Below are 26,107 nucleotides of genomic sequence, written 5' to 3'. Positions count from 1 at the left end.
TTCATTCTTCATTTGTATCTAACCTGCTATTAAGACAATCTAATGAATTCTTCATTTCAGGTATAGTATTTTTCATTTTTTTTCTTTCTTTTTTTTTTAAGATTTTATTTATTTGACAGACAGAGATCTCAAGTAGGCAGAGAGGCAGGCAGAGAGAGAGGAGGAAGCAGGCTCCCTGCTGAGCAGAGAGCCTGATGCCCGGCTTGATCCCAGGACCCTGGGATCATGACCTGAGCAGAAGGCAGAGGCTTTAACCCACTGAGCCACCCAGGCGCCCCTAGTATTTTTCATTTCTAACATTTCCATTTGGTTCTTTTTATAGCTTTCAGGTCTCTGCTGAAATTCTTTAGCATTTTTAGTAGTAACTTGAAATTTTCCATTGTTAATTCCACGATTTGGACCTAATTCTCTTGATTGTTTCTCCTTTTTTTTTAAAGACTTTATTTTTAAGTAATCTCTACACTCAATGTGGGGCTTGAACTCACAACCCTGAGATTAAGAATTGCATGCTCTACCAACTATGCCAGCAAGGTGTCTCTCTATTGACTGTTTCTTAATAACATAATTTTCTTATTTTATATCTTCTAATTTTTTTAATCATATGCCAGACATTTTGTTTAATTAAAGTTTTCACTGAAAAACTGAAATATGTAATATTTACCTCTAGAAAAGCATACCCTTTCTTTTATCAGGACACTAAAGTAGGGATCTAAGTAATTTTGATCTATAATTGATCTGGGTCTGGGTCTTACCACATTCGTGCATTTGTTAATCACTAAATTAAAATATTTTGAGGGTAGGATCTGAACTTCAGTTGATTTGTCTCATGGGAAGTCAGAAAACCAGGAAGGGCCTGATCTATAGCCCACGGTGATTACCACTATTGCTTCTTCAGCTGTAAGATGTCATTGTTGGCTGAGGTGCAATTAAAAATGTCCTTCTGGGGCGCCTGGGTGGCTCAGTGGGTTAAGCCGCTGCCTTCGGCTCAGGTCATGATCTCAGGGTCCTGGGATCGAGTCCCGCATCGGGCTCTCTGCTCAGCAGGGGCCTGCTTCCCTCTCTATCTCTCTGCCTGCCTCTCTGTCTACTTGTGATCTCTCTCTGTCAAATAAATAAATAAAATCTTTTAAAAAAATAAATAAAATTAAAAAAAAATAAAAATGTCCTTCTGAGTGGTCCCTCTCAACTGACTCCAGAGATGTGTGCAATGTTCTTAAAAATACAGCGTCATGTTTAGCCTCCATGTGTGACGCATAGCATCTTCATATTCCAAAGACTGCATGCAAGTGCGGTATGGGTCTCAGACACTTGTAGAAACTCCTAAACTACTTCTTGTCCTTCTTTGTGGTTAAATTTTCTTTTTAATTCTTTTTTAAAGATCTTATTTATTTATTTGACAGAGAGGCAGAGGAGCACAAGCAATGAGAAGCAGCAGAGGGAGAGGGAGGGGGAGAAGCTGGTTCTTCAATAAGCAGGGAGCCCAATGTGGGGCTCAATCCCAGGACCTTGGGATCATGATGTAAGCTGAAGGCAGATGCTTAACCTACTGAGCCACTCAGGCGTCCATGTGGTTAAATTTTATCATTTTTGCATTCTTATACTATAAATTTTTGCATGTTCACTTTTTTCCGTAATTGGACTAGTCATGGATGAATGATGATGATGATGATTAGGTCTTTTCAAAGTACAAAAAGTTCAGGTTTTATTTTTCTTTTATATTCCTATTTAATTAGAAATGTTTAAACAGAATGTATGTTCAATTTTATCAAATGCCCTTTAGGGATCTATGGAATTATCACAAATGGTTTCAAGGAGAAAAATTAGTACAGTGATTACATTCATAGATTTCTTGGTACTAAACTAAATATTGCACCCTTATTAACTCCACTTCGTCAGAGAATATTCTAACATGATACTGGATTCTACATGCTAATATTTTACTTAAAATACAAGCATTAAAGGGATGCCTGGGTGGCTCAGTCAGTTAAGCATTGGCCTTCAGCTCAGGTCATGATCCCAGGGTGCTGGGATCGAGCCCCGCATTGGGCTCCCTGCTCAGCGGGAGTCTGCTTCTCTCTCTCTCTCACTGCCCCTCTCCCCCTCTGCTAGTGCACTGTTTCTCACTTCCACTCTCTCAAATAAATAAATAAATAAATGATCTTTGAAAAAAATATATAGGCATTAACACTGACAAGTGAGATTGGTCTGTAGTTTCCATTTTTGTTACTTTTGTTGGGTTTTAGTATCATAACTAACTTAATTAAAAGGCTACACACTGTTCTTTTTCCATGCGTACCTAGCCATGGTCACTGAGAGACACCACTGAGCTGCTTAATCACAGTACCTGTTCCGGTAGCCTCAGTTTTATCTGTTGCTCCTCACTGGAAATTGCTCCCCCAACTTAATGCTTTCTTCCAAGTTCAGACATTAAAGGTTGAACCTCTAATCCAGGAGTCAGCAAGTCCTAGCTTGTGGGCAGGCCACATATCTTTGTAAATAAAGCTTCCTTGGAACACAGACACACCCATGCATTTAAGCATTGTCCACAGTTGCTCTCCCGGCTACAATGGCACTGCAGAGTAGTTCTAACACAGTTCTAACAGAGAAGGAGGGCACACAAAGCCTATGCTTGCTGACTGATCTCTGCTCTAATTCTGTGATTGTTTTAAGTCAAACCCCATCTTTTTAATCATTACATCTCAGGGAAAGAGTGCAAAAAGACAACATCTGTGTTGTTTTTTTGAAGTCCAGCCCAACAAATGTTTTTAGGCGAAAATGTCAACCCTAGTAGGCAGCCTTGGTCTTGCCTCAGGTGAGGTTTCCTCAGAGTGAAAGAGGCACTATCACTTTTCTTCCTTCCACTTCCCCCTCCCCAGGAGTTCAAGATAACAATCAGGGAAGAAGGGTTCAAACAAAAACATATCTTGCATTTTTTTCAAGTTAAATACCATTAGTAGATAACTGAACTGGCTCTAACATTTACACCTTAAATACAATTTGGCTTCTTACTTCTGAAAGCAAACTCTCCAGAGACATAGGATCCATCTTGCTGTAGACATTCCATAGACTCAAACTCACATCCTGCAACTGCAACATAAGGGTAAAAACATTGAAATAAATGAGTCAATATCACTACGACAATCAGAAGTATCATAAATGGCTATCTTGGTGAAAACTCAGTGATTAGAATAATAAATCAAAAATCGTATCAATTATATTAGAACCAATACATATTAATAAATGCTGTCCCATTCAAGGAAGCTATCTTTACAGAAACTTTGGTACATATTCTGAATACCCTTCTGAGGACTCTACTTAATGCCCTTTGAATTACGTTTTTTCAATCTAACTGGTGGGAGCAGGGACTGTTCTCAACCCTTAGCATGTATCAGGCACTGTTCTTGATTACTTTTCAGATTTTTTAACACTCTGCCCTTGGTAGTTACCTGACACATGAATGCACTGACACTTCTGTTGAATACTTGGGATAGGGGAGAGCAGGAGAATCTTGGCAGATCTTTGGGGTTCTCTCTGGGCACTTTCCTTTTTAGTACTCTGGCTGCCCTGCTCTCAACAGACTCCACTGCATCTTCTCGACTTAGAAAATACACTGGGATTCACCTGGGTACCCCCTCCACCCCACGCCGTGGGCCTGGAAATTTTCTCAAAGTAGTAAGCTAGTGTAATCATAAGGTTGACCTTGGCTATTTCTCTCAGGGAATCACATTTTTCATTGTCTGACGTCTACTGTCCTGAAAACCACTGCTTCACATATTTTGGGTTTTTTTGTTTGTTCTTTTGGTTTGGCTACGTTGAGTTGTTGTGGGAAGAAGAGAAACCTGGTTCCTATTGTCTTATGTAGGTGACTTTTTTTTTCTTCCTGGAAGCTTTTTGTGATCTTTTATCCTTACTGTTCAAAAAGGCATAGGTAGACTTAAGGCTTTTTCCTTTCCATTTATACCTAAGTCATTTAATTTAAAAGTTTTTATTCTTTTTAATCACTGAAAATGTTTCTTTTTAAAAAATTTTCTTCCTTCTGATATCTCTGCTCTGTATTTCTGCAACTCTTACTTATTGGCTATCAGACTTCTTGGATCAGTTCACTATGTCTTTTAACTTTTTTTCTCATATTTTCTATCTCCTTGATTTTTTAATTTTATATTTTTAGAGAATTTCCTAACTTTACTTCCCAACCCCTCTATTAATTTAATCAATTATAATTTCCCAGAGCTCTTATTTTCTTTATGTTAATTTATCACCACATAATGCTTGTTCTATAGTCATCAAATCTTCCTTGTCTGGGCATCCTAATGAAAATTTTGTGCCTTAAGTTTTGCTCTATATCTTAATTACCTTTGGGTCTTATCCAATCCATCTTTTTTTTTTCTTTTTTTTTTTTTTTAATCTTGATCTTTTCCTTGCAAGTTACAGGCATTTAATCCAATGTCTAGTGATCTTTGGTTGCTTGTTTTTATTTCCAAATGAAAAGGCTAATTGGAAGCTTTATGCTCTCAGCAAAGCTTGTCAACTACTAGAAATTATTTTAGGGACAGCAGACAGGCAAGGAGGCAGTTATTCAAGATCTCTACTCCCTTATATTTTAAATTCCAAAAGACTGAGTTAATACATTTGGCTCCTTCCTCTCTATTCTGCAACAGCTTTTCAAGTATCAACTGATTTAATTTTTGAAAGAACTGAATCTGATTTCTAATTTTAAACATAAACTTTAATTTTACTAATAATTTTGAGACATAATATTTCCTTATGTCATCTCCCTTTTTAATTTTGTGTGCTCTGCCTACCATATCTCATTTCTCTTTTTATAAACTCCATTCTTAAAAGGTATAAAAGAGACATTTTCTCATTTTTTATTCTATTTTTCTTAGAGAAAATCTTTTTAAAAAGCATAATGATCTATCTCTGCATCAAATATGCTATGGTTTCTTTCTTAAATCTTGTTGAATCTTTTCGTAAGTCTTATTCCACCTTTCATTATAAAGAGCTTATGTTTGCTCACAAAAAGGTAAATGAATGCTTTCTCTATGGTTACTCTCATTATTCAGAAGTTTGCTTATAGAATCCTCTCCTTGAGAAGCTAGTTGATGTAAATTTACATTACTAGGTGACAATTCCAGAAACTGGAGAGTTAAGAAGGAGGAAGCTGGAGGCAGGGAAAGCTCTATCAGAGGACCTTCCCTGTGCTGCTTCCCAGAAAGAGTTCTCTATACGTGTAATTCAGTTTGGCTCAACCTAAATGCCAGGTAAAGGCTTATGTGGGTCTGGCTTCCTTTCTTGTGTTGGCACCAAGTACATCCAGGACAAAGCAGACTCTGGGTTAACGAGTTTCTTCTGGGTATAGACATACAATAAAACAGAATTTTTAAAAATTAAGTTTTAAGTGTCTGTAGTTCTTCTCTTGGCCTTCAAAAGACTCAAGAGTCTTTCTGGCTCAGAGAGTTATCAGGCCTCTGGTGTGTGACTCAGAGTGGAGTACTATTCCATACCCTAAAGGCTGGTAAGGAAGGGAACAGAGGTGGGGAGAGAATCAGGGGGAAACAAAAGGAAAGTATTTGAGAGAATGACGATTAGCAGCTACAAAGAAAGGCAGGATCTAAAGAAAGGGATCTTGAGAGAAGGCTTATAGTTTTCACTGTGTGAAATGTTAAGTTTCCTCCTCACTGCCCACTCCAGCCCATTAAACACCACCCTACAGGAAAGATTATCTTTCCTACATTATCTATCTATATCTACTATCTACTATATCTACTATATCTATATCTACTGTATCTATCCTACATTACCTTGTAAAGGTTTTTTGGGAGGGATTTTGTTAGGCTACCTGGCTAGGTCAGTCAGTAGAGCCTGAGATTCTTGACCTCAGGGTTATGAGTTCAAGGCCTATGCTAAGTATGGAGCCTACTTAAAGAAAGGAAAGGCATTTTGTTCCTTTCGGATGTGTTTGTACAGTGTAATGCGCCTTAAGGCATGAGTCAGAAGGCCTGCCTCATTTGATTTGTATGAACCCTACAGCCTCCTTATGTACTGCTTTTTTTTTTTTTAAAGTAGTGCCCACACCCAGCACAGAGTCTAGTGTGGAGCCCAATATGGGGTCTGAACTCAAGACCCTAAGATCAAGGGGCGCCTGGGTGGCTCAGTGGATTAAGCCGCTGCCTTCGGCTCGGGTCATGATCTCAGGGTCCTGGGATCGAGCCCCGCATCGGGCTCTCTGCTCCGCGGGGAGCCTGCTTCCTCCTCCTTCTCTCTGCCTGCCTCTCTGCCTACTTGTGATCTCTCTCTCTGTCAAATAAATAAAAAAAATCTTTAAAAAAAAAAAAAAAAAAAAGACCCTAAGATCAAGACCTGAGCTGAGATCAAGAGCCAAATGCTTAACTGAGCCACCCAGGTGTCCCAAGTCCCCTACTCTTCTAAATTAGAGAGCACTAAGGCATCTGGGTGGCTCAGTTTGCTGAATGTCTGATTCTTGGTTTTGGGTCAGGTTATGATCTCGTGGGTGGTGAGATGGAACCCTGTGTCAGACTCTGCATTCAGGAGGGAGTCTCCTCCTCTCCCCTCCCCCACTCGTGCTCACCCACTCTCTCTCTCTCTTAAATAAATAAATCTTAAATAAATAAATAAATTAGAGAGCATTACTTCCTAGCAGGGGCAGCTCTCACAGCCTTTCAAAGTTCTGTTACTTACAGTCAATGTGAGAATACTACAGTTTTGGAGCAGGAACAGTGGAGTCCAAGTGGTGTGCTTCTTTTCAACCCCATATCCCGTGTTCCTTCCACATTATAGGGTTTACCGGACAAGAATCCATTTACTTCCAAGGGACACTGCTACTTCTTGGAAGGAGGGGCAGTAATAGTCCTGGGCCATCCTTCCTATTCTGTGCCTAACAGTATGTTCCCATTTTGAGCATGTCAACGCTCATTCTGTTTCTGTGCTGGGAGCAGATCATCTCATTGGGAGATGCCTATGATGATGCTGCTAACCTACCAGGCCATCCTCCTTAATATGTAAGGGAGAGGGTGACCCCCTCTCCCAGACTCATTCATTAATTCACTTAACAAATATTTGCAGGTCATCTCCTAGACAGAAGGAATACTGAGACAAAAGATCCTGGTTGGAACACAAAAGATAACCTTCTTATTCCTCTAGTATGCTGTACTTACACAAAATTCTGCACTGTCCTTTTCATTGCTCTTGAATAGTTCTCAAATTATATGAATTTCTGAGATACAAAAAACAACAATGAAAAGGCTGTTTTTGTTTTCAAGGAGCTTCCTATCCAGAGACCAGGGGTGGGTGGGAACATGAGTAGGGGTGTGTGAAAAATGTATAACATAGGACAAAGAAAGCTACAAGAGGAATCAGCTTAGGGTGCTGCAGGAGTAGACTGGAAGAACAATGGACTCAGAAGGGGGAAAAGAGAGAAAGGAGGACAGAGAGAAACTCCTAGAAGAAAGGACAAAGGAGTTTAATTTAGGGACTAGCTTTGCACAGCATCTATTTTCCATTTCAAGTTTTTTAACTTGTTCCATGCTCTTGAGAGATCACTGCTAGCTTTTCAGTGTTATAATGATGCACACTCACATTGTGGGGGCCCTTAATGAAAACAGCAAGTGGCAGACAAAAGCCAGGCATACTGCCTTTCCATACATACCTCGTATTTCATGGTAAAAAATCCATCCCCTCCAATGCCCTCAAGGGCAAAGGCCTGTACAATTGGCCATTTCTCTACTACAAACATATCAAATATCTGCAAGTGACCTAGAGGAATCAAATAAAACAACATGTATCAAATACTATCCTGGATATAATAGTCTAAACCTGATCTAATGTGGTTAGACAGGCATCACCTCTCTCAAATTCACCCCAGCCACATTTAGCAAAATAAAAGTGAAACAGATAAAATGGTTAGATATTAAAACTAGAAATACAAAATGAAAGTCCAAGAAAATTCAAACCATAACAAGTTACATAAATTCAGATCTCTCTATAGCATATTTTCACATTCTGGTTTCCTAAGTGAGCAAGTTAAGTTAGTAAATAAATAGTGGCCTATTACATCTGACTTGTATCACTTAGTGGACATAATTATTAACAGACTCAAACTTGGCTCTCCCCCCTTAAGAAACATAGCCAATCAACTTTCTCAAGGGAAAATTACCAAATCAAAAATTTTTCTTTCTGTGCTCGCTTCAGCAGCACATATACTAAAATTGGAACAAAATTTTTTCTTTCTTATAGCACTAGCTCTAACGTACAAAGTTTTTAAAAAATAAGATATAAGCACTGCTAAACTTGTTGATTATTTTCCTTTATTTTTACACATCTTTTTTTTTTTTTTAAAGATTTTATTTATTTGAGAGAGAGAGAATGAGAGAGAGAAAGCGTGAGAGGTCAGTGGGAGAATGAGACTACCTGCTGAGCAGGGAGCCTGATGTGGGACTTGATCCTGGGACTCCAGGATCATGACCTGAGCTGAAGGCAGTTGCTTAACCAACTGAGCCACCCAGGCACCTCTACACATCATTTTTGAGCCTGTCAGCATATTTTTAACAGCTGCCTGAATAACTATTTCTTATTACCAGGAGCCTCCACAGCTATACTCTGTACAATTAAGTGGCACAGCTAGATGGCAACTGTGGTAAATCCCTTATCAATTTTTCTATCTGCCTAGATGGCCTGCTGTGTTGTCATAGAAATTTCAGTTATGAGTACCAGCTTGCACAGAAAAATCCCCAAATTTCATTGTGCTTGATTCTCTGCCTTTAATGAAAATAGATCAATGGGTTTCCCAGCTGAATGCCTCCAATGGAAGGAGGGAGCAGTAGAAACGCTGGATTCACACATCATCCAAGCAAGGTTCTAATATGGTTTGCTGTCAGACACTGACCTTGGGAGCTGTAAGGAATGCCAATTCTACTACAATCTCGAACCATGTCCACAAAGCTGGCAATTTTAAATTCTTCTGCAGCTTCCTCATCTTCATACTGAAGAGGGAAATTAAGGGAAAAATAGGTTCTGAGGAGACATTATACAAAATCCCCTATTTTCTTGGTATTTTATCAATCAGAGTTATCTCAAATGACATTTATAGAGGACAGCACCCAAGAGGGTGTTTCCAAAGCCAATGTTTTGTGTTTTCTGGTCAGATACCTGAATGCAAGAGCTGAAACTTGCCTCAAAAATTCCCCAGAAGCTCACATGTTGTTCAAGGGGCAACTGTATATAAGTATTTTTTATAATTTTATTTTATTTTTCCTGTTGGATCATAAGTCTGTTGTATTATGTTAGTGATCATTTAGGATTGATAGTAAATACCATGAACTTAAAAAAAAGAAAAGAAAAGATGGGTTTTTGACCCATATTAGGTCACCATTTCCATGAAATCCTAAATCTCAAGTCCTGATTTGATTTCCAGCCTAACCCTTGAAAAGAACCCAAAAGGAAACAGATACCAAAAAATCCAAATATAGAAATGTTACAGAAGCTTATCAAACTCTCCTGAGGCAGTCCATGGCACTAGTCCCCTAAGAGAATGGGTACAGACTGGTGATAAACCAGCAGGACAGGAAGCTATGACTAGGTCCCAATTGAAGAGTCCCTTTTGTCTGTCAGGCATACAATTTAACTATAAGGTAGCCTCATAATGAATTATGAAAATTTCCACTAAAACAAATAACTTTTTTTGCGTGATGACATCCTGCAATTTGATTTTTTTAAGGGGCCTCCTGTTCTAGATCTATACTTTTCTGAAAGAGTATCCTGGGAATGTCTCTGAGTGCCTATTCTATCTTCCCTCCTTACCTCATTTTCGGTCATGCAGTGGAAATGCAGATTTCTCCAATGTGCCACATAGGGTAAGAGATATCGATAGTTGACAGGATTACAGTACAGATGGACACTATCTGATTTAATCAATATAATTACATCTGTAAGAGAAACAAAATTAAATCACAACATTGTCAAAGTCATTTCTTTTACACATTTTCTGTTCACATCATTAGTAATACCATTAAAGCTATTTCAGAGACAATGTAACAAAACTCTAAACTGAAAAGTTCTTTATAACTAGGCATAATGACTCAAAGTGACTGTGTAACTCGTGTGGGCAGCAAGACTTTCTAGTTCCTGTGCAATACTTCCATCACTGTGGCCCTCTGGTTATGACAATGCAGGCACAGAATAAGTCAAAAGAACAGCCTTCAGGATGTTCTGCTTTTGTAAAGTTCAACACCGTCAAATCTGTGGTACTGGACTTAGGTGTATACTTTGCCCACAGAGATAAATACCAAATGAAAACTCCATAGCCTAAAGCCACCGAGGCAAGAAATAGCATGGAATACCACCGGTGACGTTCTTCTGTAGGCATGTCTAAAGTTCTTGGCTGTTGACTCAAGGTAATCATGGGCCTGAGGACATCACTATTCAGCTGTGGGAAGGGTTACTGTGTATGAGGGTGAACTCTGTATACAGGAAAGGCTGGGAGGAAGGAAGTAGAGGACAAGGCTTCTATAAATAGATCAGCAGCTCACAGACTTAAGGAAAAACCATGGATGTTGATGGGTCACATAAATAAAACAATCCAAAGTGTGCAAATAAACTTAGGTAACAAGAGCCATGGACTGGGGCAGGAGTACTAAAGCAGTTTGAGGATTGAGAAAGAAAGCAGTCATACTTCCAGAAAAAGAGCAGAGCTCTACTGCCTGGCTTCTGAGAAAGCAGAGCCACCACAGGCATCTAATAAGATGGTGCTAGGGAAGTTGCTAGAGGAGGATGGCTGGAAGTGAGAGGAGCAAGGGGGCATCTGAAACAGCAGGTTTAGGGCAATGCCAACACAGTAACACAAAGTGACAGCCTATATTCTACAAAAACCTAGGCCCGATGAATACCGACAGCAGCTGACTACGCCTCTTGAAATAAAGCTTCATGATGCTGACCTTCAGTTTTTCAAAAATCACTCTGTGCCCCACACCTTGTCAGAACAAGGTATTCTAGGGAACATGGTATATGGCAGCCTATTCACTGATGACTCTCAGTTAAGCACTAAAATCAAAAGGTGGCAAAGGACGGGACAGAGATCATCTCTCATCCTGCTTGTTTTCTTCACACAGGCCCTCTAAGGGCCTTGCCCCGAATCACTTGTAGATTGCCTTCTGAGGAGTGAGAGTTTAAAGTCACATGGAGAGGCTGAGGGGGCTTCCTGTGTAGGCTGTACTTTACGCTAACGTGTAATACTCCACAAAGAATTAGGGTCCAGTAAAAGAAATAATGCAACAACTACTGTTCTACTCTAAAATCTCGGGGCGCCTGGGTGGCTCAGTGGGTTAAGCCGCTGCCTTCGGCTCAGGTCATGATCTCAGGGTCCTGGGATCGAGTCCCGCATCAGGCTCTCTGCTCAGCAGGGAGCTTGCTTCCCTCTCTCTTTCTCTCTCTCTCTCTCTCTCTGCCTGCCTCTCTATCTACTTGTGATCTCTCTCTGTCAAATAAATAAATAAAATCTTAAAAAAAATAAAATAAAATAAAATCTCATAGGACTCTGATGTCATTGCTCTGAATAAAATTAACAATAAAAGATGAAGTGTAAGAAAACTGGATGAATATGCAAACTATTTTAAAAGTGTTTTTAAAAAATAAATCCTTCATGTTGGCCTCTTTTCCTCTCATATAGAGATCAAAATGTAGATGCATAAATCCAGTGATCAGTGTGCCAACTACTTGAATTTTAAAAAATGAATTTACTAATTTTTAATTCATTAATGATTTATTAAATCAGTCAAAGAAAATGCTCATAAGTACCCATTGTGCCAGATGGGAGGATAAAGACAATGGTAAGCATGATAAGCAAAAAAGGTACACCTTTGAGGATTTAAACAATTTCCTTAATTTCAGGACTACAATATCCTTAGCAACTTTGGCTGCAGTGAAATGTGTGGCTGGTATGAGCATCTGTCTTTTTATAATTCTAAATGGCTGCCAAGATGAAATCTTTTTTTTTTTAAGTAGGCTCCACGCCCAGCATGGAGACCAATGCAGGGCTCCATCTTACAACCCTGAGATCAAGACTCGAGCTTAGATCAACAGTCTGACCCTTAACTGACTAAGGCACCCAAGCACCCCAAGATGAATTCTTTCTAAACCAGTAGATGTTGTACAGCATAAAGAAGCATTTTTTTTAAAAAAAGATTTTATTTATTTACTTGAGAGATAGAGCACAAGCCGGGGGAGTGGGAGAGGGAGGAGCAGGCTCCCCATTGAGCAGGGAGGCCAATGCAGGACTTGATCCCTGGATGCTGGGATCATGACCTGAGCCAAAGGCAGATGCTTAACTGACTCAGAGGCCCTGCATAAAGAAGCATTTTTAAAAATCAAAACCTGAAAGTAAATTGGAAATTCAAAGAAATTTAATGAAAGTTCTAATTGCAACCCACTCCTTCTGCACTTCCTAATAAAAAGAAAATCTTTAATCGATCTACAAGGATAAACACTGTTAAGGATTTTGCCACAGAAGAATTTTCACATCCCAGCAGACCAGGGCTTCTTAAACTTAGAACTACTGGTAGTTTAGACCAGCTCATTCTTTGTTGTCGGGGGCTGTCTGGATGCACTGTAGATGTCTACTAGCCACTCTGCCCAGTTGTGACAATCAAAAATGACTTCAGATATTGCCAAATGCCCCTCGGGAAATAAAACTGCCCCCACTTTAAAACCATTGCACTACATCCACTACAAGATGACTTCAATATCAGTTTCAGTATCAGATTTTAGCTTTCATGCACTCCCTAGCTGCTTCACAAGAGCTGCCTGTCTCTTGTCCAGTTTGATTTGTCTATTCCTGTGTCTCCTGATCCATCTGGCAGACAAGTCATGATGCTCAGTATGTGATATCAGAGACAGTTCCTGGGCATCAGCCCACAACAGCATCAACACAGGGAGAGTGTCTCAGAGCTGAAGAAAGGGGAATGTAAGCAGAAAGCCTCCATTGTAATCATGGGCATCGTTATGAATTAAAGTCACACAGAAAACAATTCCCAAAGACAGAACTGGACAAAGAGTCTTTGTTCCTAAGCTGAAGATCCACATGAAATCTTCCTTGTAGGAGTAGCCTGCAGGCTCATCCTTTACCCACAACTGAATGCACTTTCACAGGACAACAGCACATAATCTGAACCTCCCAGCACGTAAAGGCAGTGGGCAATTCAGAGGAAACCTAGTACCTTGCCAAGAAGATAATAAAGCCAAACTGATATGCACATTTCCCTCTAAAGCTGATTTAGCCAGTAAACATATTCTGAAAGCTACTTGTCACTAGTCTTATATCAACCAGTAGGTTACTAACGGGAGCATACTACTTAATACTATATATACTTACCATCTAGAACTTCTTCAGAAAATCCCGTTTTCTCAAAATCACTTGTATTCTGATTGTACAAACCAAAGAGAAGGTAATTTGCCAGCTCTCTGCAGCCTTCATTGTACCTGCTATCGATTCCTGCAAAGCAAAGGCGGCTCTGATCAGCTGTACTATGGGACACAAATGAGCCCCAATAAATTGCCCCTGCTCAGCAAAATCCACATGGTTAGGCTAAAGGCAGAAGCTCACACCAACTGTGTGCCAGAAACCAAATTAGCAACTCTGTGAAAGAATCATCAAGTACTCTTCCATGGTTTTCAAGGTCCATATAGTTTAGACAATTAAACAGTACACATTATTGAAGCTATTAATTTCCAAAAAGCAATTTTTTCACTATAGAAAGAAGCAGAAAATATGGTCCGGGTCCTGCCACGGCTGGTTAAAGATTTTGGAATACTTTTCAGTTAGAATAGGAATACAGGATAAAAAATACTTCTCAAAGAGTGCTTTACCCAAACTTTGGGAATCAAATAAAGGTAGTTTAAGGTAGTTTGAAAAGAACTCAAAGTGAAAAAGAGTACAAGTGAATGGAACTACAGACACCCATCATTTCACAAATATTTATTAAGCTCAAGGCCCGTCACTGTGCTGGATGCTGGAGTGTGTGATAAACATGCCTGCAAATGGCCCCCATAAGGCTTACAGTCTAGTGGGGCTGGATCAGAGACAAAAAAAATTTAAACAATACACCTTCACTACTGCCTTTCAGTGGCATGGGCATCGGTACTACCTGGTTCCTGAGTATCTCCCAACATGTCACAGGCAGGTGTGACAGGCAGCTGTCTACATGAGGCTGAGGTAGGAGTTGGAGCAGAAAGAGTTCCAAGAATAGAAATATGGCTAGAGCCTGGGAAAGAGGGCTGGCAATGGTCACTCAGACAAGTGAAAAAAAGTAATGGTCATTTAGACCAGAGGGGTCCAGGGACTACCTGTGACAGAGGACTTCTAATATAAGAGAACTCCCTTCTAAGTTGAGATCAAAGCAGCACAGCCCTGTTCTATCCCATTCAGCGCTTCAGTTGAAGGGAGGGGTGAAAAAGAATCAAAAGCCAGAATGGACTGGCCTATCTAAGACCCAAAGTTTAAAGGGCTACAGAGTTAAAAATAAACAGACTAGGCAGACCTAGCCTCAGCATGTCCACTTCTAAGGGTTCTGGCCACATAAATTGCTGACATGAAAAAGACTGACCATGTAAAATTAAAGGCAAAAGAAACTCTATGTAGGCACTTAGCTGACAAAGTTGTTTCTCATAAGGGTATTACAGGTTAACAATTCTGATACTGTTATGCATGTATATTGGAATTAAACAAGTAAACTGGATGATGGGTGCCAAGTTCCCTACTGGTGAAGTAGAAGTTTACAGATAAGCAAAAGGGGGAAATTAGATAATCTATGTAGTAAGTGGGTAGAAGGCTGAAGACATTAATCTGAATTAATATAGCTTAATATAGATACAGATGGTTACATAACAATTACAGGTAATATACACACAAGTATTTTGTTACTCTGTCAGCTGCCCCAGGGTCTAGAAGCAATGACATTCCAGTAGTAACAAGAGTGTATCCAATGACAGATCCTGGTTTCTTTTCTTTCTTTTTTTTTTTTTTTAAGATTTAATTTGTTTATTTGACAGAGACGGAGGGAGAGAGATCACAAAGAGGCAGAGAGGCAGGCAGAGAGAGAGGTGGAAGCAGGCTTCCCGCCAAGCAGAGAGCCTGATGCGGGGCTCAATCCCAGGACCCTGGAATCATGACCTGAGCCGAAGGCAGACGCTCAACCCACTGAGCCACCCAGGTGCCCCCAGATCCTGGTTTCTAATACCATTCTCCAGTAAAAGGGACCCCAGCACTCCTTGGTGAAATGGCTAATTCTAGGACTGGAGCAGGAATTACATAAAACAAGCCTAGGGGCGCCTGGGTGGCTCAGTGGGTTAAAGCCTCTGCCTTCGGCTCAGGTCATGATCCCAGGTTCTGGGATCAAGCCCCACATCGGGCTCTCTGCTCTGCGGGGAGTCTGCTTCCTCCTCTCTCTCTGCCTGCCTCTCTGCCTACTTGTGATCTCTGTCAAATAAATAAATAAAATCTAAAAATAAAATAAAATAAGCCTAGAGTATCTTATAGTGCCAGAAAGCACAGTGCTAAACTTTGATTGCGGTAGGCCGGGGTGGGGGGGGGTGGGGGGTGGGCACGGGGACGACTTATGTCAAAGGGAGGGACACAGAAGCCAACTGAAATTGACAGCAGAAGTACAGTAATGAACAGGTCCTTTTATTCATACGTAAATTCATGGCAAAGACAGCCCCTACCCTTCTGAGAGTTATAGCTAGAGAGAGAATCCTATGAATGGATTCTTTAAATCCAGTTTAAACATTTGAAACCTTTGGTGGGAATTCCAGGTCCACCACAGCTGTGGTTTTGTTTTGTTCTGTTTTTAGGTAAAATACAGCTTTATTTAACAAAAAATAATGTAATTTCTACCATAAATCCATATTTCCTTCTAGAAGCAGAAAACTTGATGACATTTTCCTAAGTAAGCTCAGTAAAGTTATTGTTCAGTTTTTTAAATTTGAAACTTTGGCAATTTTTAAGGTTCTGCCCTTTATTTTCTCCCCTAAATACCACTTAAATTTCAAAGTGGGCTTCTGCAGGAGTGTGTGTGTGTGTGTGTGTGTGTGTGTGTGTGTGTGTGTGTGTGTGTGTATGGTCAAGACGCATTCTTTGTTCTCTGCTGGCATCAGCTGCTATTCATTTTAATTTTTAAATTTTTATTTTAATCCAATTAATATATAGTATATGATTAGTTTCAGAGGTAGAGTTCAGTGATTCATCAATCATTTATATAATACCCAGTGTTCAATATATCACATGCCCTCTGTAATGTCTGTCATCCAGCATCCCTCAGTTTGTTTCCTATGATTAAAAGTCTCTCTGATTTCATCTCGTTTTATTTTTTCCTCCCTTCCCCTATGATCCTGTTTTGTTTCTTAGATTCCACATATGAGTGAGATATAATTGTTTTTCTCTGACTGACTTATTTCACTTAGCATAATACCCTTTAGTTCTATTTGCATTGCTGCAAATGGCAAGATTTCATTTTTTAGGATGGCTGAGTTGTTGCTAATGGCAAGATTTCATTTCTTTTGATGGCTGCATAGTATTCCATTGTGTATATATACCACATCTTCTTTATCCACTGTCGATGGACATCTGGGCTCTTTCCATAGTTTGGTTATTACACCATAACTGGATTTTTATGGAGACCCACCAACTTCTTAGCTGAGTAGTGGAATCAGGATTCAAAACCAAAACCTGCCTAGCTCCAGCGTACATGTTTTTAACCACTCTGCACACTCCTCTCACAAGCATTTTAAATGCAAGTGCTGTTAAGTAAAAACACAAAATCATGCATGGAATATGTGAGGAAAGACAAACAAGAACCTAGCAGTGTTTTGTTTCTGGGAAGGAACTGGTGGTTGATGGACAAACCACCAGATTTAACAATTCCACTTCTATAACTCAATACTATGGATATAAATGAAAATGAGATAAAGAACATTAATCTGGAATGATGTTCAGAAAAATCTCCAAGATACATTGTCAAATGAAAATGTGAAAATTTAAAAATTAGGTTAATGACAGTATGAATAAAATGTTCCCATTTGTGTTAAAAAAAAAGATTCAATTGGCAATGCTATCTCTGGGGAGTGGAACTGGTACCTGGGATGGTTAGGAAACTCCGTTCATTATCATTTGCATACTGTCTTAATTTTTAAATTATATGATGCATTTTCATAATAAAAAAAATTTAAAGAACAAATAAAGGCCCAGTTCTGCCACTCGCTGGTCCTGGGCAAGTCTGTTTCATGTTCTAGAGTTTCAGTCTCCCGCTCCGTAAAAAACAGACAATGCTGTTCCCTTGCAAGGCTGCTGTGAGGAGAAATAAGGTAGCATGTACAAAGTACCTGCCCTGTGGTACTGCCTCTTGCCTCCTTATCCCACTGATAGGTTACCTGACCTCATAGGAACAGCAACAGATTTCAAGGGAACAAGAGCTGGTAGAAGGATGCTAACTCAAGCTTATCTCACAATGATACTATTATTAATATCTTCCTTGAACAGAAGCCAAGTTGCCCCACCTTGTTAAAAGCACTGACCTAGGATGCAGAGGATCCCATCAGGTCGAGACTTGCTGCTCTGGGTCAAGATGCTCTGAACCTGGCGGAGTCGGCTACAGCTGCAACAAGAACAGAAATCAGCTCCTGAGTGTCAGTACACAAAGGCATGAGGATGAGGAATGATGCTAGCTAGGGATGGAAAGTGGTCCTTGCCTGGTTTTGATATCAGAAATAAAATGAACTGGGAAGTACTCCCTTCTCTTCTATTTTCTGGAAGAGATTATGCAGAATTTACCTGAAGCCTAAATCTGAACTGCTGATTACAAACTGGACAGTCTGTGGCTCAGTGGCTCAATACAGAATGGAACCAAAGGCCCTCTCATGGTCAATGCTAGACAGGACTGGAACTCAGCAGCTGATCAGAAGTCTCTCCAGTGACTTCTCATTTTTGAGGATTATCAAAGAAGAGTTTCCACACTTACTCGCCCTAACTGTGATCCCCATCAGTTTACCAAAAGCAAAAATGAAAAATAAAAACCAAAAAATTGATTTAAAGACCTAAATGAAGTTCTGATTCATGATCACAACTACCCCCAGTTAGAGTATCAGCAAAGGGTATTTGTTCCCGTTTCTGGACAGGTTTATGCCTGTGGCCTTAGCGAATAGTCCCTCCTCCCAAACAAAGCATAAGGAAAGGCACTCCCAGACATTAATATCACTTCTAAGGATTCCATGCTCTTCATACCAACCCCTCCTCCTTCCCAGCAGTCCCAGAAAAAAGATGCTCAATTTCCTACTTAAGACTGATACTTCTGCTAGATCTCTCCCTGTCACCTCCACTATTCCCTCCCTAACACTCCTATATTTAATTTTTTCCTATGGTCAACATATCCCCAGCCTTACCACAACATTATTAACTGAGATCCTCCACAAACCAACTACACGAACTGTTCCATCTATGACAAACAGACTTCATCCCCACCCCTCACTGTATCTGCTCAATTACACTGCCCTATACTCAACCGAACAACAGTGTTCAGCCAAACAACATTATTTCTCTCCCCTGAAATCTTCCTCCCCCGCTCCCACCACGGACTCTTTCAGCTGTTTCCACTCCCCCCAAAAATCCATTTCATGACTTATCACTGTCTTCCCTTACAATGTTCATATATACCACCTAACATCAAAACCAGAAGACAGTATACAGAAAAGAAAGCTATAAACCAATATCCATCATGAATATAGCTCTAAAAACCCTTAAGAAAATATTAGTAAATAGAATTCAACAACAAAGAAGAATAATTATACTCCATGACCAAGAGGGGTTTACCCCAGTGATACAAGGCTGGTTCATTATTGGTAAATCAATCAATGTAATCCATCATATTAACAGGCTCAAGAAGAAAAAAATTACACAACCATATAATTGAGGCAGAAAAATCATTCGATAAAATTCAGCACTTGGTCACAATAAAAACACTCAGAAAACTAGGAATTAAGATATTTAGCAGTGAAAGACTGAATGCTCTTGCCCTAAAAGGAGGAACAAGAAAAAAATGTCTGCTCTCATCACTCCTATTCAACATGATAATGGAAGTTCTAGCTAGTGCAATAAGGCAAGAAAAGGAAATAAAAGACATACATATTGAAAAGGAAGAAATAAAACCATCCTTATCTGCAGATGACACAATGGCCTATGTAGAGAATCTCATGAAATCTATAAAAAAAAATCCTAGAACTAATAAGTGAGTTCAACAATGTTGCAAGTTCAACATATATAAATCAACTCTTTTTCCGTATCAACGCAATGAACACACGGAAACCAAAATTAAAAACACAATGCTATTTAAATACAAATTTAACAAAACATACAGGATTTACATGCTAAAACTGTAAAACACTGATAAAGGAAATCAAAGAAGGGGCATGGGGTAGCTCAGTTGGCTGAACATCAGACTCTTGATTTCAACTCTGGTCATGATCTCAGGGTGGTGAGATCAAGCCCCACATCAAACTCCATGCTCATCGTGCTGCAGCTTCTCTCCCTTTCCCTCCTCCTCTGTCCCTCTCTCCCTGCTCACATGTGCTCTTTCTCTCTAATTAAGTAAATAAAATCTTTTAAAAAAGGAAATCAAAGAAGATCTAAGTAAATGAAGAGACACTGTGTCAATGGATTGGAAGACTCAAGATAGTATGGATGTCAATTCTCCCTAAATTTATGTAAAGGTTTAATACAATCCCTTCAAAATTCCAGCAAGATTTTCTGGAGATATAGATAAGATTAACCCAAAGCTTACATGGAAAGGCAAAGAAACTACAATAGTTAAACATTTTTGAAAGAAGAAAAAATAGGGAGAGGAATCACTCTCATGTCAAGACTTACTATACAGCCAGAAGTACTCAAGACTGAGTGGTACTGAATGAGAGACAGACACATATATCAATGGAACAAAACAGAACTGCCAGAAATAGACCTACGCAAATACAGCAAATTAATTTCTGATAAGGGTTCAAAAGCAATACAATGGAACGATAGCCTTTTCAATAAATGGTATTGGAGCAAATGGTATCCACAGACAAAAACATGAACCTCAACCTAAATTTCGTACCTTATACAAAAATGAACTCTAGATCACAAATTTAAAATTTTAAATATGAAAATAAAAAAGCTTTAGTTTTTTTTTTTTTAAGATTTTATTTATTTATTTGACACAGAGAGAAAGCACAAGTAGGCAGATGGGCAGGCACAGGGAGAGGGAGAAGCAGGCTCCCTGTGGAGCAGAGAGCCGGATGATGCGGGGCTCATCCCAGGACTCTGGGATCATGACCTGAGCTGAAGACAGACGCTTAACCAACTGAGGCACCCAGGTGTCCCAAAACTATAAAATTGTTAGAAGATAACAAAAGAAAATCTTCAGAACTTAAGATTTAATGAAATTCTTAGACTTGATACCAACAGTACAATCCATGAAAGAAAAAAAAAAATCAATAAACTGGATTTCATCAAAATTGTAAACTTTTGCTTTGTGAAAAACCCTGTGCAAAGAATGAGAAGACAAGCTACAGACTGGGAGAACACATTTATATCACATATCTGACAAAGTAGAATATATAAAGAACTCTTAAAACAACAGTAAAAAAATTAAAATCCAATTAGAAAATGGGTAAAAGGCATAAAGAAACATTTCTTCAAAGAGGATATAGAGATGGCAGATAAACACCTGAAAACATGTTCTACATCATTATCTGTTATGAAAATGCAAATTAAAACCACAATGAGATATCACTATACATCCATTAGAAAAGCTAAAGTAACAAACAGTGACAATACCAAAATGCTAGGGAGGATTCAGAGAAACTGGATCATTCATATATTTCTAAAGGAAATTAAAGAAGACACCAATAATGGAAATACATCCATGTTCATGTACTGGAAGCCTTCATATTATTAAACTGTCAATACTACAGGAAGTAATCTCTAGATTCAGCATAATCCCTATCAAAATCCCAATGATTTTTTTTTTGTAGAAATAGAAAAAGCCATTCTAAAATTCGTAAGAAATCTCAAGGGACCCAGAATTCTCAAAACCATATTGAAAAAGAAGGACAAAGCTGAAGGACACACTGCTTGATTACAACAGTAACTACAAAGCTGTGTTAATCAAAACAGGGTGGTACTGGCACAATAGACATTTTGACCAATGGAATGGAACAGAGACCTTGAAATAAACTCTTTTTGTGACTAGCTTATTTCACTCATTATAATATCCTCACAGTCAAATGATTTTTCATACGGGCACCAAAACCAAGCAATGAGAAAGGACAGTGCTTTTTAAAAGATTTTATTTATTTATTTGAAGAGAAAGAGCACACAAGCAGGGGGAGGGGCAGGCAGAGGGAGAGAGAGAAGCAGGCTCCCCAATGAGCAGAGAGAGTCCAAGGTGGGGCTTGATCCCAGGACCCTGGTATCATGACCTGAGCTGAAGGCAGACACTTAACCAACTGCACCACCCAGGCACCCGAAAGGACGATTTTTCAACAGATGGCTTTGGGAACACTATATATCCAGATGAGGAAGAATAAACTTGGATCCTTAACTTCACAACCATATATAAAATTAAACTCAAAACAGAAAAAAGATCTAAATGTAAATCTGAAAGCATAAAACTTTTAGAAGACATATGGGAAAAATTTCATGAAATGGATTTGGCAATGATATATTGCTAGACACCAAAAGCACAGGTAACAAAATAAAAAATACGCAACTTAGACTTTATCAAAATTAAAAACTTACGTTCACAGAAGGACACAATCAACAAAGTAAAAAGGCAAACCAAAGAATGGGAGGAAGTATTTGTAAATCATGTGTCTGGTAAGAGACTAATATCCAGAATATATAAAGCACTCTTATAATTCAACCATACACACACACACACACACACACAAAAACCCATTCAAAATAGGCAAAATATTAGAATACATATTTCTTTAAAGAAGATATATGAATGGGTAATAAGCACATGAAAAGATATTTAACATCACTAATCATGAGGGAAATGCAAATCAAAACAACAAAGAAATACTAATCCCACACAAATCAGGACAGCTACTATTAAAAAAAGAAGAAAAAAAAGCAAGGATCAGGAGAAATAGGAATCTTTGAGCACTGCTGATGAGAATGTAAAACTGTAGCTGCTGTGGAAAACCGTATGGCAGTTCCTCAACAAATTAAAAATAGAGGGGTAAAGGGAGGGAAAACTTCTAAAATAGAGAATTATTTTATAATCCAGAACTTCCACTTCTGGGTGTGTATATATATATATATATATATATTTAAAAAAAAAAAACCTGAAAACAAGGATTTGAAGAGACATTTGTATACCCATGCTCACAGCAGCATTATTCGCTGTAGTCTAAAGGTAGAAACAAGTATCATTGACATGAATAAACAAATGCTGGAATATACATACAGTGGAAGATTATCCAATCTTTTTTTTTTAAAGATTTTATTTATTTATTTGACAGACAGAGATCACAAGTAGGCAGAGAGGCAGGCAGAGAGAGAGAGGAAGGGAAGCAGGCTCCTTGCTGAGCAGAGAGGCCCGATACGGGGCTCAATCCCAGGACCCTGGGATCATGACCCAAGCTGAAGGCAGAGGCTTTAAATCACTGAGCCACCCAGGCGCCCAAGATTGTTCAATCTCAAAAGAAAGGAGATTCTGAAACATGCTAAAAAAGATGGATGAACCTTGAAGACATGATAGTAAGTGAATAATAAGCCATTCCCCAAAAGACAAATACCATATGATTCCATTTTTAGGAGATACCTACAATATTCAAATTTATAAAGACAGAAACTACAGTAGTGGTATTGGGCTGGGGGAAAGAAGTGGGTACAGAGTTTTATAGGATGAAAACAGTTCTGTGGGTGAATAGTGGGATTATAGCACAACAATATGAATGTATATAAAAATATATATATTTAAAAAATGGTTAAGATAGTAAATTTTGTTACAGGTATTTCACCACAAATTAAAAAAAAATTAGGTTAAAAAAAGTCAATGCCGTGTTAAACAAAAAGAACAGAGAGGGAGAACTCTTCTAATGTGAGAGAGTAAATAATAAAATGTAACGTTAAAACCTTAATTTGATTTAAAAAAAAAAACAAAAACAGGGAAATATCCACAAAACATCTGGAAAAAATTTGACTATGAACTGGGTATTTGACGGTAGTAGAGAATTACTGTTAATTTTCTTAAGTGAGGGCGCCTGGGTGGCTCAGTGGGTTAAGCCGCTGCCTTCGGCTCAGGTCATGATCTCAGGGTCCTGGGATCGAGTCCCGCATAAATAAATAGGGGCATCTGGGTGGCTCAGTGGGTTAGAGCCTCTGCCTTCAGCTCAGGTCATGATCCCAGGGCCCTGGGATCGAGCCCCCCATTGGGCTCTCTGCTCGGCAGGGAGCCTGCTTCCCTCTCACTCTTTCTGCCTGCCTCTCTGCCTACTTGTGATCTCTCTCTGTCAAATAAATAAATAAAATCTTTTAAAAAAAATTAAAAAAAATAAAATTACTGACTTTAAGTGGTGGGTATATCAAGTATTCACCGTACTACTCTTTCACCTTTCTGTATTTTTTGAACATTTTCTTAATAAAAATCTGGGGTTGAAGGTAAGGGTGGAGCAATTTAAGGTTTTAGAAGTGGCAGAACAGAAACTGCAAGAAGATCAAGATTAAAGTAAGAAACCTTTCCCTGGGAAATGGTTATCTGCCCCTCTCCTCTCATGTTTACTATAAGATCAATCTTGCAATCGTTCTCTGCACTAGAAATATTTTATCGAGTTGGTCTTTTGGCTCATTTCCTAACCCATATGAGCAGCAGACAGACTGACTGCCAAGGTTACCAAGAGCTCTTTGGTTTTCAAACTAAGAACCAGCCAGTGACAAAAAGCATGACTATATCATGTGACCAGGAAACAAACAGCTCCCTTAACTACAGCTGTGGAAAGCCAAGACAATACTGAGACTAGGAGCAAAAAGCGTTTCTTTTCCATAAGTATCTTCGCCAAATAAAGTGGAAGCAGATAAAATATAGAAAGACCTTCCTTTTCCCAGAGTAAAACATTATCCTAATTAGTATGTCTTATTTTCCAGTCAAATGAATAAAACTAAATTCAGTTCTTTCCTTAAACATTTTCCTGCTTCCCAAATTTAATTCTTAACCAGAACATAACCTATTGTCACTGAACCATTAAACTTGTCACTTACTGAAATACTTACCTATTAAAAAAAAAAAACAACCCAGTAAGTATAGGGAAAACCACAATCACAGGTTTTCCCAGCACCCAGAATTAGCCTCTATTAACATTTTGGCATACTTGCTTTTATTTACCTCAGTGCCACATGTAAAATATTTATTATCCTTTCTTTGATGAAAAAAATGGGATATTAAAATTGTCATTGTTCCTGACCCCCCAGAGGTCACCACTGAGTTTGTTGTGTATCCAGCAGTCTCTCTTTTTTTTTTTTTTTTTTTTCAATAGAAACTTTCAAACATACACCACAACCAGCAAGAGCACCACTCTCTATCTTCAGGGTTTACCTGGGCATGGCTAGCACATCCTAGGTAGACAGATGGCCTGAGTCACCACGGTTTTACAAAGTTCCTTTCAGAATACCTGTCATCCAAGCAGACCCACTAATGTGATTTATGTCAAACCTGCTGCTTGTATACTATACTTTATTTCTGACTCTCCTTGGGTTCAGATTCAGAATCTACATGTGATAGATAATAAAGTGAAGAAGTCAAGACGTAAACAGAAGCAGTTTACCCAAAATCATAAGGTCGAGCCAGGATTAGCAGCATCAAAATGTAAACCACCAGATACCTTAACTCTGAACTTTACCTTAACTCTGAACTTTTCCTTTCTGCTACACCTCACTGATATCCTGACAAAGTCTGCCACAAACACAGTATTTCCAAATCCTAAACAGTCAGTCATCTCTGTTTTTCCCATCTTTGGTTTTATAATAGTTAATTCATTCCTCACTGCTTTTGTAAGTTACTATATACACAGCCAGGTATATTTCTTGTTTATATTTCATTATCGTGGTTCCCTGGAAATGAAGGACAAAAAACCTGAAAATTTTATTTTTGCCAGTTTTTTGGTGTGTGTGACTTTGTTAACTTTTTTATTTTCAAAATTAAATAAGTAATGAATATACTATCCTGTATGCTTTATGTTTTGATTGTTTCACAAAGTGAATTCTTATTCTAATCGGATTCACTTTATCATAGAAAACTGCTGTGAACAAATTGGTGTGAATCTCTCTGTAATGTTTAGTTTGGGTGAGTTTTCTGGGGGGTTGGATTATTTTTACATAAAATCATAATCATGAGATACATAACTGCTCTGCAACATGTTTTCACTTAACGTTGTACCTTAAGACTTTTCCAAGTTAGTACATAGAACTCAACTTCATTTTTAAAAAGTGCCATACTGTATTTTGTTTTTATTTAACTAGCCACTCTGACTGAACATTCAGGATATATTATTTTTGTAATAGCAAATAATGCTTCAAAGAATAACTACATCCATCTTTGGCACTGTAAAAATTTCTGCAAGGGAAGGACCTAAAAAGTAGCACTGCCCAGTTAAGAAGTATCTGCATTTTAAATTTTGATAGATGTTGCCAAATTGTTTTCTTAGAACAGTCACCTACAGTATACCAGAGTACCTGTTTCCCCACAACTTTCTAAACTCTGTGTTACCACTCTTCACCTAATTCTCATTATCATACTTTTACATTTCTCCCTAATCACTAGGGAGACTGTCAAATGTTTATTGATCATCTATATTTCCTTTTCTGTGAATGCATATTCTGTTCTTTATTCATTTTCTATTTAGTCATAGGAGGGGGTGTTCTGAATAATTTACATATTCCATATTTTAAAAGCCATATTTTGGCCATATGCTGCAAATATTTTCTTGAAACTGCTAGACTTTGTTTATGGTATCTTTTTCATGCAGAAGATGTTGAGTTTTATTTAACTAAATCTGCTTAACTCTATCT

The 26,107-nt window shown here is 38.6% G+C and overlaps 1 protein-coding gene across 4 annotated transcripts in view; it reads right to left on the bottom strand.

Moving 5' to 3' along the window:
* The window catches only part of DNAAF9 (dynein axonemal assembly factor 9), a 175,689-nt gene that overhangs the window by 96,635 nt on the left and 52,947 nt on the right, over positions 1-26,107 (bottom strand). For 3 of the 4 annotated variants that reach the window (XM_045980797.1, XM_045980795.1, XM_045980796.1), the window contains 6 exons: positions 17,578-17,657; positions 13,382-13,501; positions 9,817-9,941; positions 8,903-8,999; positions 7,667-7,773; positions 3,010-3,087 (listed from right to left, as the gene is read on the bottom strand). In XM_045980797.1, the coding sequence (XP_045836753.1) occupies positions 3,010-3,087; positions 7,667-7,773; positions 8,903-8,999; positions 9,817-9,831 (297 nt within the window). In that variant the 5' untranslated portion in view covers positions 9,832-9,941; positions 13,382-13,501; positions 17,578-17,657. Of the gene's footprint in view, positions 1-3,009; positions 3,088-7,666; positions 7,774-8,902; positions 9,000-9,816; positions 9,942-13,381; positions 13,502-17,577; positions 17,658-26,107 lie in introns of those variants that run through there. The other variant, XM_045980798.1, reaches the window with a different exon arrangement.

The sequence above is a fragment of the Meles meles genome, chromosome 16 (assembly GCF_922984935.1).
Source record: "Meles meles chromosome 16, mMelMel3.1 paternal haplotype, whole genome shotgun sequence".
Classification (NCBI taxonomy): domain Eukaryota; kingdom Metazoa; phylum Chordata; class Mammalia; order Carnivora; family Mustelidae; genus Meles; species Meles meles.
Note: the sequence above shows the minus strand (reverse complement) of the source record. Positions and strands in the feature narration are given on the sequence as shown.